This window comes from Cyprinus carpio, chromosome A2 (assembly GCF_018340385.1).
Source record: "Cyprinus carpio isolate SPL01 chromosome A2, ASM1834038v1, whole genome shotgun sequence".
Classification (NCBI taxonomy): domain Eukaryota; kingdom Metazoa; phylum Chordata; class Actinopteri; order Cypriniformes; family Cyprinidae; genus Cyprinus; species Cyprinus carpio.
Genome location: NC_056573.1, coordinates 26,691,627 through 26,707,503, shown reverse-complemented (window position 1 = coordinate 26,707,503; position 15,877 = coordinate 26,691,627). Strand labels below are relative to the sequence as shown.

General features: G+C 28.5%; 2 protein-coding genes across 2 annotated transcripts in view; both read left to right on the top strand.

The window, feature by feature from the left end:
* The window catches only part of LOC109050015 (ceramide synthase 2-like), a 13,928-nt gene extending 5,810 nt beyond the window's left edge, over positions 1 to 8,118 (top strand). Inside the window, exons 5-11 of the mRNA XM_042713180.1 lie at positions 1,399 to 1,471; positions 1,782 to 1,832; positions 2,902 to 2,994; positions 4,269 to 4,397; positions 5,554 to 5,660; positions 5,878 to 6,034; positions 7,468 to 8,118. Coding sequence (XP_042569114.1) covers positions 1,399 to 1,471; positions 1,782 to 1,832; positions 2,902 to 2,994; positions 4,269 to 4,397; positions 5,554 to 5,660; positions 5,878 to 6,034; positions 7,468 to 7,677 — 820 coding nt within the window. The 3' untranslated portion in view covers positions 7,678 to 8,118. The remainder of the gene's footprint in view (positions 1 to 1,398; positions 1,472 to 1,781; positions 1,833 to 2,901; positions 2,995 to 4,268; positions 4,398 to 5,553; positions 5,661 to 5,877; positions 6,035 to 7,467) is intronic.
* Positions 8,119 to 9,283: 1,165 nt separating this feature from the next.
* On the top strand, positions 9,284 to 12,715 carry uba52 (ubiquitin A-52 residue ribosomal protein fusion product 1). Its single transcript, XM_042713169.1, has 5 exons — positions 9,284 to 9,397; positions 10,003 to 10,112; positions 12,168 to 12,254; positions 12,366 to 12,468; positions 12,554 to 12,715. Exons 2-5 carry the CDS (start codon positions 10,010 to 10,012, stop codon positions 12,645 to 12,647), a joined length of 387 nt encoding a protein of 128 aa, XP_042569103.1. The 5' UTR covers positions 9,284 to 9,397; positions 10,003 to 10,009; the 3' UTR covers positions 12,648 to 12,715.
* The last annotated feature ends 3,162 nt before the right edge of the window (positions 12,716 to 15,877 follow it).

Genomic DNA, 15,877 nt, shown 5'->3' with positions numbered 1-15,877 from the left:
GCTGCATCTGTGGTCGCTTTACTGCATCCAAACAGAAAAGTACAGATTTTGTAAAAAAAAAATGCTTTTAAATTGCATCAAATGCATATTAAATGCAGACTGTAAGTTAAATCAAATCACTTCATTATCATATCACCATACACAAATGTCAACAAATATTGCAATGGTGTAAAATATATCCTAATGTTTACATTAAGAATGTAAATCTTTGCTTTTCCCTTAAGTATTATTACCAATTTAAATCACCTTTTTTTTTGCAATAAAAAAGGACAAATATTTCATGTACCCTCTCACTTAATGTCAGCTTGTGAAATGGAATTATAAAATAACTCCATTTTAATTATTATACAACATTTACCTAGTTATTATATTAATTATAAAATAACTCCATTTTAATTATTATACAACATTTACCTAGTTATTATATTAATTTATAAAATAACTCAATTTTAATTATTATACAACATTTACATAGTTATTATATTAATTATAAAATAACTCAATTTTATTTATTATATAACATCATATTAATTATAAAATAACTCCATTTTAATTATTATACAACATTTACATAGTTATTATATTAATTATAAAATAACTCAATTTTATTTATTATACAACATTTACCTAGTTATTATATTAATTATAAAATAGCTCCATTTTAATTATTATACAACATTTACCTAGTTATCATATTAATTATAAAATAACTCCATTTTAATTATTATACAACATTTACATAGTTATTATATTAATTATAAAATAACTCAATTTTATTTATTATACAACATTTACCTAGTTATTATATTAATTTATAAAATAACTCAATTTTAATTATTATACAACATTTACATAGTTATTATATTAATTATAAAATAACTCAATTTTATTTATTATACAACATTTACCTAGTTATTATATTAATTATAAAATAGCTCCATTTTAATTATTATACAACATTTACCTAGTTATCATATTAATTATAAAATAACTCAATTTTATTTATTATATAACATCATATTAATTATAAAATAACTCAATTTTAATTATTATACAACATTTACCTAGTTATCATGTTAATTATAAAATAATTCCATTTTAATTATTATATAACGTTTACGTAGTTATTAATCATAAAATAGCTCCATTTTAATTATTATATAACATTTACCTAGTTATTATATTAATTATAAAATAACTCCATGTTGTTCAAACTAGTTTTAGATGAAGTTCAGCATTAATATGTATAAAAAATGCATTTTGACATTTCACTGCTTTTGTTATTTTGATAAGTGCATTAAAGCTGATACTGTACATGTACATAATTTGAAAAACCTTCATTCTTATTTTGTGAAAAAACAGTTTTTATTGATATTTTAGAACCGTGTTTCTTCATATCTTCTGTTTCCCCAGCTGGAGGTTTGTGTTCTACCTGCTTGCTTTCACCGCGGGATTCGCGTCTTTAATTAACGTGAGTCGACATTTGAAGTTTTATTCCCTCGTGGACCCAAGTGTGTCTTGGGGATGGTGTCTTTTGAGTCGTCCCCTAATTAGGGACCCCTAGTTAAAGTCTGGTTTCGTCAGAAGCCTTAATTGCTTTGAAGCAACACGAACAAGCATTTCAACAAGTTGTTGTTTTCTGCAACACAACACAGGCCCTGGTTCTCACTGCATGACTGGCTCTTTTGTTGTCAGGCGGTTAAAGGAAGTAGTTTTGTCGTCTGTGTTTGATTTTAATGGCGGTTGTGTGAAAGTGACCGCAGTGTTTGTCTTCCTCTTAGACGCCCTGGTTCTGGGATCAGAGAGAGTGCTGGAGAGGCTTTCCTCAACAGGTGAGTATGACACGCATGCACCCGGACATCTCCATGTGACAGAAAATCAGACAGGATTCTCAAGTTTTGTTTTATTTTTTGGAAGAAATGAATGCCTTTGTTCAGCAAGGGTGCATTAAATCGATCAAGAGTGACAGTAAAGACATTTATAATGTTACGAAAGATTTCTGTTTCAGATAAACGCTGTTCTTTTGAACTTTCTATACATCAAAGAATCCTGAAAAAAATTACACATATCCCCGTTTCCGCAAATATATTCTGCAGCACAACTGTTTTTAACATTGATAATAATCATAAGCAGCAAATCATCATATTAGAATGATTTCTGAAGATCATGTGACACTGAAGACTGGAGTAATGATGCTGAAAATACAGCTGTGCATCACAGAAATAAATTACAGTTTAACAGATATTCACGTAGAAAATAATATTTCACAATATTACAGTTTTATTGTGTTTTTGATCAAATAAATGCAGCCCTGGTGAGCAGAAGAGACTTCTTTCAAAATCATTTTGTACTGTATTTTATCTGACTCATACTGTACATATTTACAATATCAGTCAAAAGTAGAGTTTATATTTCTCTTGATTTTAAAAATGCTTTGTCTTAAATTCTTGAAATTATTTTTGATTCAGTTGGATTAGTTTTGATTTGTATATTTTCCATTTAAATTTACATTTTAGTAAAAATGTTAGCGTTTTTTTGTGTGTGTGTGTTTTGGTCATTTTTATTAGTTTTATTAATATGTCTATGTAGTTTTTATACATTTTTATTTCAGTTTGAATAATTTTAGAACGTAAACTAAATTAAAATGAGAAATGTTACATTTAAAAAATATATTTTTATTTATTTATTTCATTTCAGTTTATTTTATTTCAAGCAACAAAATATTATTATTATTATTATTATTATTATTATTATTATTATTATTTATTATTATTATTATTATTATTATGTGTTTATGGTTGTACTTTCAGTTAACTATCATAACCCTGCTTAGAGGTGATGAAATGTCCGTGTTCTGCTGTGAGCCCTGTTTTCACTCAGGTCCTGTGTTTGTGTCTCTAGCCGGTTCAGGACGTTCATTACTGGTACTACATGCTTGAGCTGGGCTTCTACTGGTCTCTGCTGCTCTGTGTGTCTGTGGACGTCAAGAGAAAAGTAAGGTTAAATATATGTTAAAATATATTAACATGAATGTTCCGTTTAACATTTTAACACAATGTTTTCATGCGAATATCAGCCTGCACACACAGAGTAACATATTATTGCTCAGCGGAGACTTAATTGAGTTTTTAGTTGCATTTCATTTAAATATCACACTTTTATTTTATTTTATCTTTGCAGAACTAAAAATATTCACAACTGAGTCGATAGTTGTCATGCATGAAGAGTATAGAGCTATAAAACAAATGTGGATGAGAAATTCTAAATGTGTTTTAATAGACTTTTAATAGAGTGCATGCGTGCACTCTCTGGGTGTGTTTTTGTTTGGTTTTTGTGATGTACTCCATAATGTCAAATCACATATGTGACCCTGGAGCACAAAAGCAGTCTTAAGTCTCTGTGGTATATTTGTAGCAATAGCCAAAAAAGCATTGTATGGGTCAAAATTATAGATTTGTCTTTAATGGCAAAAATCATTAGGATATTAAGTAAAGATCATGTTCCATGAAGATATATATTTTTTAATTTCCTACCGTGAATATATCAAAACTTAAGTTTTGATTAGTAATATGCATTGCTAAGAACTTAATTTGGACAACTTTAAAGCCGATTTTCTCAATATTTAGATTTTTTTGCACCCTCAGATTCCAGATTTTCAAATAGTTGTATCTCAGCCAAATATTGTCCTTCTAACAAACCATACATCAATGGAAAGCTAATTAAAAAAAATCAACCCTTATGACTGGTCTTGTGGTCCAGGGTCATGTATCATCTAAACAACAATTACGTTATTGTCGAAATATATCGCACACCCCTACGGCACCCATTCACTGCTATTAGTGAGCAAGTGATGGAATGTTCATTTTTAAATGTACTGTTCCTTTAAATGCTTGAATGTTGGAGAAACTTCATGTGTGATGTTCTTCCTTGAGTGTGTCAGCACATCATCATCCATTGTTTAGACGGATTGTCGTTTGGTTGTTTCAGGTTTCATTTCCTGTCAGTACCGCCCACCATAATATCAGTTACTGATATACTTTTGTCCTTTTCCGTTAAAGGAAAAAGTTTGTGTATTTTCGTTTTATTGTATGTTTAAGCTGTGATTCTCATCCACTTGCATTATAAGAGTGATAGACTGCAACAGTTTGAGCTAAAAATCTTGGTTTGTGTTCTACTGAAAAAACAAGTCATCTTGGATGCCCCGGGGGTAAGCAGATAAACATCAAAATTTCATTTTTGGGTGAACTATCCCTTTAATTCTGTTTTAGGATTTCAAAGAACAGATCGTGCATCACTTCGCCACCATCTTCTTGCTGGGTTTCTCGTACTGCTCCAACTACATTCGGATCGGGACCCTGGTGATGCTCGTCCACGACTCGTCTGACTTCCTGCTGGAGGTACGAGCTCGACCGCTGAGTCACGCATTCATGCTCACAAACAATGAGACTAATGCTGAAAAACAGAAAAATCCCCATCTGATGATTTCACTCCTGTTTCCTGTTTAAGTCACATCGCATCATTTGCAATGACCTTTACACTACCGATGTTTTGTGCTTCAGAGTCATTTGGATTTTCATGATTTTTTTTATTTATACATTTTCAGTTTAAATTTACTTTAAGTTTGAGTAATTTTGTTACTTGCTTTTTTCATTTTTATTTGTTTTTGTTTATATACATATACAGTATGTATGTATGTTTTGTTTAAATATATATATATATATTAACTTAATATATATATATATATATATATATATTAACTTACATTTATTTGATTTCAGTTTTGGTAATTTTAGCCAACAAGACATTTCTAATGTTAGTTTCATTTAAGTTTTCAACTATTAATTACATAAAATTTAATTTTAATTTTAGTTTAATTTTTGTAATTTTGTTATGTGCTTTTGTCATTTTTATTTTTTTAATTCGTTTTATTTTTCAGTTTTAGTAATTTTAATTTAGCTTTATTTTATTAGCTTTATAGTGTGCATATATATATATATATATATATATATATTATATATATATATATATACTGTGTGTGTATATATATATATATATATATATATTATATATATATATATATATATATTTTATTTATTTTTTTTCTTAAATTTTTTATTTTTTTATTTTAGCTTTATTTTATTAGCTTTAATTTAATTTCATAATTTTATTATTTTAGTTTTTAGTAATTTTAGTAATTTAATTTTTATTTCAGTTAAATAAAAAAGCAGTTTTTAAGTGTCAGTGTTTTTTTTAATTTTAGCTTTATTTTATTAGCTTTAATTTAATTTCATAATTTTATTATTTTAGTTTTAGTAATTTTAGTAATTTTATTTTTATTTCAGTTAAATAAAAAAGGCAGTTTTTAAGTGTCAGTGCTTTTTTTATTTTAGCTTTATTTTATTAGCTTTAATTTAATTTCATAATTTTATTATTTTAGTTTTAGTAATTTTATTTTTATTTCAGTTAAATAAAAAAAGCAGTTTTTAAGTGTCAGTGCTTAAAAATGATAGGAATTTAAGGTAGCTCAACAAAATCTCTCTGATTCTTCCGCAGTCTGCCAAGATGTTCAACTATGCCGGCTGGAAGAAAACTTGCGATTCATTGTTTGTGATTTTTGCTGCTGTATTCCTGGTTACACGGCTTCTCTTGTTTCCCAGCAAGTAAGAGCTCTAAACTCTTTCAGTCTTGAAGTATCAGATAACATCGTCTTCGGTTCCCATTGTAAAACACTTCACTTTTAATGTCACTTTATCTTGTTGTTTATCCAGTGGCTGTAATAGAAATAAACTGCTCTTAGATTCTGTTCCTGTGCATTGTTTTTCTCAGTGTTTAACTAAGCAGCATGTGTGTGTGTGTGTGTGTGTTTCTCTCCTGTAGGATCATCTACACCTCTCTTGTTTTGTCTATGGAAATGTTTGAGCCCTTTGTGGGATATTATTTCTTTAATGCGCTGCTGCTGGTGCTGCAGGCGCTGCACATCTACTGGGCGTATCTCATCCTCAGAATGATCTACAAGTTTCTCTTCTTAGGGAAAGTAAGTCAATCCTTCCTTGCATCATATCTGCATGTCCCGGAAAGTACTTAGTCAGTTAAATCACATAAAAATATGTGAACTGAATTGCATTAAAGTGGTATTTTACTATTATATACTGTCAGAGTATTTATTGATATTATGAATGAACTTTTATTTTTATATATATATATATATATATATATATATATATATAGTTTCCAATTTAATTTTAGTTTAGGTTTTAGTATTTTTGTAATATGCTTTTGTCCTTTTTATTAACTTTAGTTTTTTATGTATATTTTTATTTAGCTTTATTTTTATTTCAGTTTTACTTTTAGTTTTTTTTTTAGAATTTTAACTTAAATTACTTATTTCAGTTAGTTTTACTTTTGTTTGTATTTTCAGTTTAATTTAAGTTCAAGTTTAGTAATTTTATGTGCTTTCATAATTTTTTATTAGTATTTGAAATATATATATATAGCTTTAATTCATTTTATTTTTTTATTTTTAGTTTTAGTTTCAGTATTTTTAGTACTTCAACTTAAATTATTTATTTTATTTACATTTTCTTTTATATTGTTAGTTTTAATTTTAGTTTTTTCTTGTGCTTCTGTAATTTTTATTATTTTTTGTTTTTTGTATATGTTTCTGTTAAACTCTAATTTATTTTAGAAAATGTAATACTTCAACTTAAATGATTCATTTCAGTTAAATTTATTATTTTTTATATATTGTTGTATACATTTTAGTTTAAGTTTTAGTACTTTTGTTATGTGCTTTTGTCACTTTTATTATATATTATATATATATATATATATATATATATATATATTTCTTTCTATTTATTTTTATTTGAGTTATAATTTTAGTAATTTTAAATTAATTTAAATTTATTTCTTGGTGAGTTTTATTTGTAAAGTTTCAGTTTAATTTTAATTTTAATTTTAATTTAATTTAATTTAGTTTTAGTGTTAGCTTTTGTCATTTAAATTTTGTTTTTTTTGTATATATTATTTCTATATATTATATTATTTATATATATATATATTTCTATTTAGCGTTAATTTAATTTTAGTTTTAGTAAGTTAAGTATGTCAACTTAAATTATTTATTTCAGCTAGTTGCCAGAGAAACATTTGTCATTTTCGTTAAAATTTTTAAATGTAAGTTTGTTTGCATTTTATTTTATATATTTCAGTTACAAAAAAAAGAAAAAAAAAAACGAACAAAACATTGTTAATAGTTGCAGCAGTTTTAGTTAACAACAACACTGTTGCATACGTAACAAAATATGTGCCAGTGTGATTTGTGCTCAGAAAAACTTTTCTCTCTTTGTTTTATTTTATGAACTGATTACAGATGCATTGCACATTCTGATAAACTGCCATAAATTGGTTTATTTAAATGAACCAAAATATATTTAAGCAAACTCACTTTAACCTTCTCTTCAACAGTTGGACAGAGACGAGCGCAGCGACGTTGAAAGTGAAGCAGAGGAGGAAGAGAATGAGGAAGAGGAAGAGAAGGAGGAAGAACAGTCTTCCTGGAGGAAGAGGAAGGTGGTTCTGGACTCCAGGCTGGCGATGCTCAGCTCCAGCTGTGTTTTAAATAACCTGACTAATCAGAAAGCCAACGCGAACAGAAGACTGCCGAAAGCCAGATAGCAGCACTGTGTTACACGCTGAGAGCCTCAGAGCATCGCTGCACAAACACACACAGAGCACACATCACTCTCATTCACACAGGGAGGCGGAGGCAGATCAATGCATTTCTTATGAATTTCTCTTTATTTAGTTGCACCTCATATTGCTACTAAAAGAGTAGAATTGAATGGAAATAAAAAATACTTGCTGATGTGTGCATTTAGTTCATGACAGAGCAGCAGAGCAAATCCATATCAGTAATGTTCAGTCTGTAATTAATAGACTATAAATCACTTTTAACTGGAAATACACTGTATTTATTTTGCACTTTTATGATGAAAAATACTGAGGTCTGTTTGAAAAGAATAATTTGTTTTGTATATATAAAAAAAACATTATGGACGTCACTGTTGAATGTGTTTTAATATATTCTGGTAGAATACATGAATATACTGTGATATATATGTTGCTTTGTCTTTTTTTTCTTTTTAATAAAAAGAATAAGTAAATATATATATATATATATATATATATATATATATATATATTACACACACGTATTAAAACATATATATAATATATATATATTTATATATTTATATATATATATATATATATATAATTATATTATTAAATATTCATAATAATAATTTATATGTAATTGTTAATAATAATTAATGTAATTGTTAATCACACATCAGTTTTAATTCTACATATTAAATAATATTTCATAAACTCAACTTCTTGTGTGTGGGAAACATTTTATTAATATGACTATTAAATTGTAAATTATTGTGACAAAGCACAGAGTGTGTGCAAAAATATATTTTTATAATTAAGAAATATAATACATTTTTAATCTTTTCAATAGTCTATATTTTTTATTTAATAATAATTATGATATTTTATATGTATTAATATTATATACTAATATAATTATTATTCATAATATTTAATAATATTTTATATGTAAATATATGTTAAATATTATGATATACAATTTTTAAATATTAAATATTTAATTTAATAATAATTATATTTTATATGTATTAATATTATATAATAAATAATAATATAATTATTATTCAAAATATTTAATTATATTTATATGTAAATATATATGTTAAATATGATGCAATATTATTAAATATTATAATTTAGAAAATCTTAATGTAAAATTAACATAGTAAAAATTATTGTATCAATTCTACATTTAAATTCTACTTATATATATATATATATATATATATATATATATATATATATATATATATATATATATATATCTATATATTATATATATATATATATATTCATTAATATAAATAATAAATAGTAATATTACATATTGTATATATATTATTAATATAAATATTACATTTTAAATTATTGTGATAAATCACACCGCTGTTTAATTCCTCATTTAATTCTACATACAAATGATATTTATGATAATCTCAGCTTCTTGTACATAGACAGACAGCTAGTTTTATACACCAAACGTCACTCGAATGCACACAATAAATAACAGCTTGTCACAAAAATGCTGAGACTGATTATGCAGTTATATAAACGTGCTTAAGGTACTTTGAGTTTAAGAAAGAACCCACCCAGCAGTGCTGCGGTTCCGCTCCGCTCCTGCAGGCGGCGCTAAAGCCGCTTCAACGCTTTAATGCACATTATCTTCACGCCCGAGCAACGCGTCGTTCTTTTTCCGCCCGGACCAGCAGCGACTGCGAGGGTGAGGCTAACCGTCCGCACGATTGTCTCGTTATAATATCTTTTCTCTGCTTATTCACCCGTATGTTTGTGTAAAAATCTCCATTAGATGTTTATGGCGAGGAGCGGTGCTCTGAAAGCGGGTTATGTGGTGTATTTCGACGCGTTTGTGTGGTTTGAAGTTGAGTGTGTGCTGGTGGAGTGTCATGGCCGCCGCTTCTGCCATGTGTTCGAGAGACGCTCCAGCCACAAAAACACGCCGAGTTCACTCCACACATACCATAAAGCGCCAGAAACACACAACACATGTCTATATCGAAGTGACAGCGCTTAGGGTATTCTGCTAACTCTATTTTATAACATCACGGGTCCCTGGCAGCGTTTGAGTGACATTAAACTCGTCTGTGATGTTCAGTAGAGTCAGATATGATCACTAATGGGTGTTTTTGATATCATTTATTACAGTATATGTGGAATTGCATGGTATCTACTATTGTACATGCCTGAAATCATGCAAGTCCCGTCGTATTCCGGATGATACGGAGTTATAGTTTAATTTGTGATGCTGCAGAAGTGTGTTCTTGTGCTCATCATGCTGATGTTGGTGGTCTTTTCTCTGTGTGACAGTGGCAAAATGCAGATCTTTGTGAAAACTTTGACTGGTAAGACCATCACCCTCGAGGTCGAGCCCAGCGACACCATCGAGAATGTGAAGGCCAAGATCCAGGACAAGGAGGGTGTGTATGAACCTCAGCGGAGGCCAGTGTGAATGTGGCGCTTAGGTTTCACAAACTAAGGCTTTAGGAGGTGTCTTAGGTGCAGGAAGGCTTACTTTTCTGCACCTAAGACATTAGGTGCCCCTCTTACATTTCTAATGTCTTAAATATTGTAAAAACATTTTAATTTTTATATATCTTTTATTTTTTTATTGTTTTAAATTTTATATATATATATATATATAATTTTTATTTATTTGTATTTTTTTCAATGTAAAAAGATACATTCCTCTATTAATTTTCAGTACAGAATATCTAAACATCATTATCAAGATGCATTTAAAAAAAAATACAAACTTTTAATTTTTATATTATATTTTTAAATTGTTTAAATATAGAAATATTTTTCTTATAAATTTTTTTTAATTAATATAATTTTTATTAATTTATATTAGATTTTTTATATTAATATTTAAAATATATATTTTTTTTCTCAATGTAAAAAGATATATTCCTCTGTATTTTTATTAATTTCCAGTACAGAATATTTAAACATCCTTATATCAAGACGCATTTAAAAAAATGACAAACTTTTTTTATATATTATATATTTTTTTTTTTAATTATATTTAATACTATGTAAATAAATTTTACTTTTTATTTATATGTATCATATTTTTTTCATATAGTTTTTAATAATCTATATTATACTTCTGAGAGAGATATATATATATATATATAATTATTTATTTATTTTTTAAATGTAAAAAGACACATTCTTCTGTCTTTTTCTTATTTTCCAGCACAGAATATCTAAACATCCTTATATCCAGACACATTCACTTGAGATTTTGTTTTCTGAGAAACTGACGAGGTTAAGCAAGATTATGCTTAAAACAATATCAGGTATCTGTCAATGGGGAATGAAATTTTCAAATTAAGTTTATTGTTTCTTCCCTCTCTGAGCCTAATGGCAGATATTTGTTCATGTTTTAATAATGAACTCACTTTATTTTTGATATGTTTCTCAGAAAACACAACTATAAACTACTGTAGTTATTATGGGACCTCAGATGATGCCAACCCTGAAACAACATACTGAACTACCACATTTTGCTACAAGTTTGATTGCATCATATAATAATTGCTGTTAATAGTGTTCATCGTCTGATTCTTTAATTAATTTTTCTGAACATTTCTGCCATATGTACATTAACTCAGTCATCACTGATAAGCTACTACTAAATATTGTAGAAACTTAATTTTCTGTAAAGTTGCTTTGCAGCGATTAGTATCGTGAAAAGCCCTCTACAAATAGACTTGAATTGAATTATGCTTCTCAAGTAAACACATCTTGATTTAAGATTCTAGACATTTTCACCGGAAAACGAGACACAATTACTAAAAAAGATTTGTGTTCCTCAGTTAATTCCACTAACATTTCTTATTTTGTTTATATTTATTTTCTTCTTCAGACCACTAACATGTCTTTTTATTATTTGTATTACATTTTTTATTGTTCTCCAGACCACTAGCATGTCTTTTATTATTTGTATATTTATTTTAATTTTTTTTCTCCAGACCACTAACATGTCTTATTTTTATATTTTATTAATTTTTAGTAATTTTTTAGATTTTTCTCCAGACCACTAATATCTTTTTTTTTTCCTACCATACCACTAACATGTCTTTTTTTTATTATTTTTTTATTATAATTTTTTAAATATTTTTTTTCTCCAGACCACTAACATGTATTTTATTATTTATTTATTTTATTATAAATTTTTAGTAATTTTAATTTTTCTCCAGACCACTTACATGTCTTTTATTTATTTTAATTTGTATTGTTTTTCTTATTCTTCACACCACTTACATGTCTTATTATTATTTTTTCTCCTGACCACTAACATGTCTATTATTATTTTTATATTTATTTTATTATAATTTTTTTTTATTTATTTTTATTTATTTCTCCAGACCACTAACATGTCTTTTATTATTTATTTTATTATAATTTAATTTGTATTAATGTTTTTATTCTTCTCCAGACCACTAACATGTCTTTATTGTCCCCAGGGATCCCGCCTGACCAGCAGCGTCTGATTTTCGCTGGCAAACAGTTGGAAGACGGTCGCACGCTTTCAGACTACAACATTCAGAAAGGTATCTAAATACTGGACGGGCTTGAAAAAGAAAGCCACTCTCGTGTCCATAACACTTGTTGTTGGTCAAGAGCTGTAGTATTTATTGGATGGTGTTTGTGTTTGTTCTCAGAGTCCACCCTCCACCTGGTGCTGCGTCTCAGAGGAGGCATCATCGAGCCGTCCCTCAGACAGCTGGCCCAGAAATACAACTGCGAGAAGATGATCTGCCGCAAGTAAGAGCGCACGCTTCACTGGTAAAGTCTGGCGCTCGTCCTCTGATGTAGGTCATGTGTTGATGATGATGATGTTCTCTCTCAGGTGTTACGCCCGTCTGCACCCACGTGCCGTCAACTGCCGCAAGAAGAAGTGCGGCCACACCAACAACCTGCGTCCCAAGAAGAAGCTGAAGTAGACTGGAGCATCGATGTGCTTCAGGAGCTGCAGGAGATTCTTCGTTCAAATAAAATGTTGTTGAAAACAGTTACCTGGAATTTGTCTGTTCATTTGCAAACTGGTGCACTTTTCCTCTTTCTCCGTGTAAAAATGCATATTAAATCTAACAAAAAATAATTCATAATGGAGATGTTTTTGCATTTATTTTTAATGTATGAGCCATTTGAGCCAAGCCTGTTGCTAATATAAAATTGATATCTATTAAACTTTTTTTTAATTATTGTTTTTATTGCAAACAGTAAAAGTCTTGCATGTAAGGATTTCAATGGTGTGAACAATTAAAAAAAAAAAAAAAAAATAAATGTGAATTTAGAGTAACACGAAGCATTTAAGATTAAAAGTATGGCCTTTAAAAAAAAATTCAACAAAGTATTTTAGTCAGTGTTTACATTGGCATTAATAGTAATACAAAACAAGAAAAATTAGGCACATTTATTAAAAATTTAATCATATTTTAAATATTTTTTGCAGCATATGTAACGCAGTAAATAAATCAGCTAATTCAATGTAAAACATTTATTTTGCATGTTTAATATCTAATAATAATAGCTGCTAATATCTGATTGTCCATTAAACATTTTCCAAGTGAACAATGAAAATGTAAGTATTTTAATATGAAGTTGAATCTCCAAACAGTCGTTTTTAAATGACTTGTGACCTTAAAATATTAAATCAAATTTAAAAAAAAACAAAGACAAAAACAAAAGCATTAAACACAAAATTAAAGTCAAAATTAAGTGCCTTTGCTTTAGCATTTAGTGAGCAAATGTAATACAAAAATTAAACATATTTAACATTTTGTTTAAATATTACTCTGCCAGGATTTATTTAACGAAGTATTGACTTTCAAAACTAAAAATTAACAAGTTTTGAACAATGCATTACATATTTTTAAAAATGCATTTGCTTGGGCAATAACTAAGCAAATATAATAATTAGCAAATTCACACATATATAAATCAGTCTCATCGAAACCACTGGTTTAAATATTACTTTCCAGGATGTTTTGAGCATGTAAACGCAATAAACCACAGGTAATACAATGTAAAACAAGTTTATTCAGCAGGTTTCCTTTCAATTCAGAGAAGATGATATATTGTGAGCCTTTGCTCTGGAGTTTCCAGCTGATTGCATTAGCCGGTCAGCACAGTATGACTCTTAATAGTGCAGAATGAAACACTGTCATCATCGTATAATCAGGCTGTCAAGAGCTGCAGGAGAAACCTAAGATGCATGTGGAAAAATAAGGCTCTCGCGTCAGAGTAAGCAGAAATGATGGGACCTCACGAGAGTTTGTCCTTGAAGAGAGTTCTCGCCACTTTTAAAGCTCAATTTTTCTCCAAATCAAATCACACATGCTCTCATTGTAGAATATACAAAGTACACATACTGCATGAAGAAGAAATATAAAAGTAAACACCTGTTTCTTTGACCCTATATATGTTTAAGCACACAGATACAGACGTGGCTTGTGCTGTTCATGCCGAACTCTGCAGATTGAGAGAACAGATACAAACAGGCTGTTGGCACTTAAAATACTGCAGTCTGAAGCCACACGAGCGGCTTACTTGTGCTATAATAAAGATACTGTATAATGCAACACCCAATACACACCTGTACAACCAATACAGCCTATGACTTAAAGAAACAGTTCACCCAAAAAATCTGATGCTTCCTCATCAGATTTGGAGAAATGTAGCATTGCATCAGTGTCTCAGCAATGGATGCTCTGCAGTGAATGGGTGCCGTCAGAATGAGAGTCCAAACAGCTGATAAAAACATCACAATAATCCACAAGTAATCCACAGCACTCCAGTCCATCAGTTAATATCTGGAGAAGACAAAAGCTGAAACAAATCCAGCATTAAGACGTTTTTAACTTCAAACTGTTGCTTTCAGAGTCCATAATAAATAATATTGCATTTTTCCAGTGAAAAAAAATTAAATAATTTAGCACAGAAAACAACCAAAAAAATTCAGTGTAATTCAAAACACACACTCGCAGCTGTACAGAAATTTGTGCATTTTTTTTTAAAACAAATATTTTAACATTAAGGATTTATTCATGTTTTAATATTTTGACTTTACAATATTTAAATCAAAATCATAATTTCAAATAATATAAAATCTCTATACAGTTGTTTTGGACTGGAGTGGATTATTGTGATGTTTTTATCAGCTGTTTGTACTCTCATTCTGACGGCACCCATTCACTGCAGAGCATCCATTGCTGAGACACTGATGCAATGCTACATTTCTACAAATCTGATGAAGAAACAAACTCATCCTGATCTTAGATGACCTGAGGGTGAGCACATCTTCAGCAAATTGTATTTTTTTGCCTGAATTATTGCTTTAATCAAATTAAAGTTTGAAGCTTTAGAGCTGCAGAAAGCAACTACACTAGATGTATTCAAGCACATTCATGAATCCATTCCTCGATGAAGAACTACAGCTATTCTTAAGTATAAATTCCCTCACGAGTTAAAGGGATCCTTATATTCTATCAAACAGAATTTTGTATTTCTACCTACTTGTATATTTCTGCCAGTGCAGCTAATATTTAATGCTTTATGTCAATGCTCTCGTCTAAACTAAGCATTCCACAGTATGAACATAAGGAGGCGTTTGGCGCCACATTCAAGCTGGTCTTTGGTTTCTACTCACTCCCAGCTGAGAAACTGAATCAGAAAAACTCTCAACGGCACAAAAGCTCATTCAGGACTTTCTAAAATGGTAAACATCATTTTCAGTTTCAAATGTCAAGTTTGTCCTTTGAGCCACAAAGATCTTTGCTACAAACTTGTTTTGGTTGTAAACTAAATAACACAATTTTCCTTAAATACTCATGATTCAATTAGATTTTGAAACACAGAGTCATGATTAAATTCTAAACTGATTAAATTTTTTTTAACCTAATCTTTTAAAGTGTTTGTAAAAATTCATTTGATTTCACAATAACAGCTATTCATGAGTAAGTTTAATGTTACAGAAATGTGTGAATTTTTTGATTATTAAATCATTTAAAATTATTACAAATAATATATATATATATATATATATTATATATATATATATATATATATATATATATAATATATATATATATATATATATATATATATATAATAATGATTAAAATTTTATTAAATTGTCAGTATAACTATATATTATTTTTTATTAAAATAA

Coding starts and splice junctions, on each gene's coding strand:
- uba52 (XM_042713169.1), top strand. CDS start 10,010: ATGCAGATCTTTGTGAAAACTTTGACTGGTAAGACCATCACCCTCGAG. Junction 10,113..12,167: donor CAAGATCCAGGACAAGGAGG/GTGTGTATGAAC, acceptor TATTGTCCCCAG/GGATCCCGCCTGACCAGCAG. Junction 12,255..12,365: donor AGACTACAACATTCAGAAAG/GTATCTAAATAC, acceptor GTTTGTTCTCAG/AGTCCACCCTCCACCTGGTG.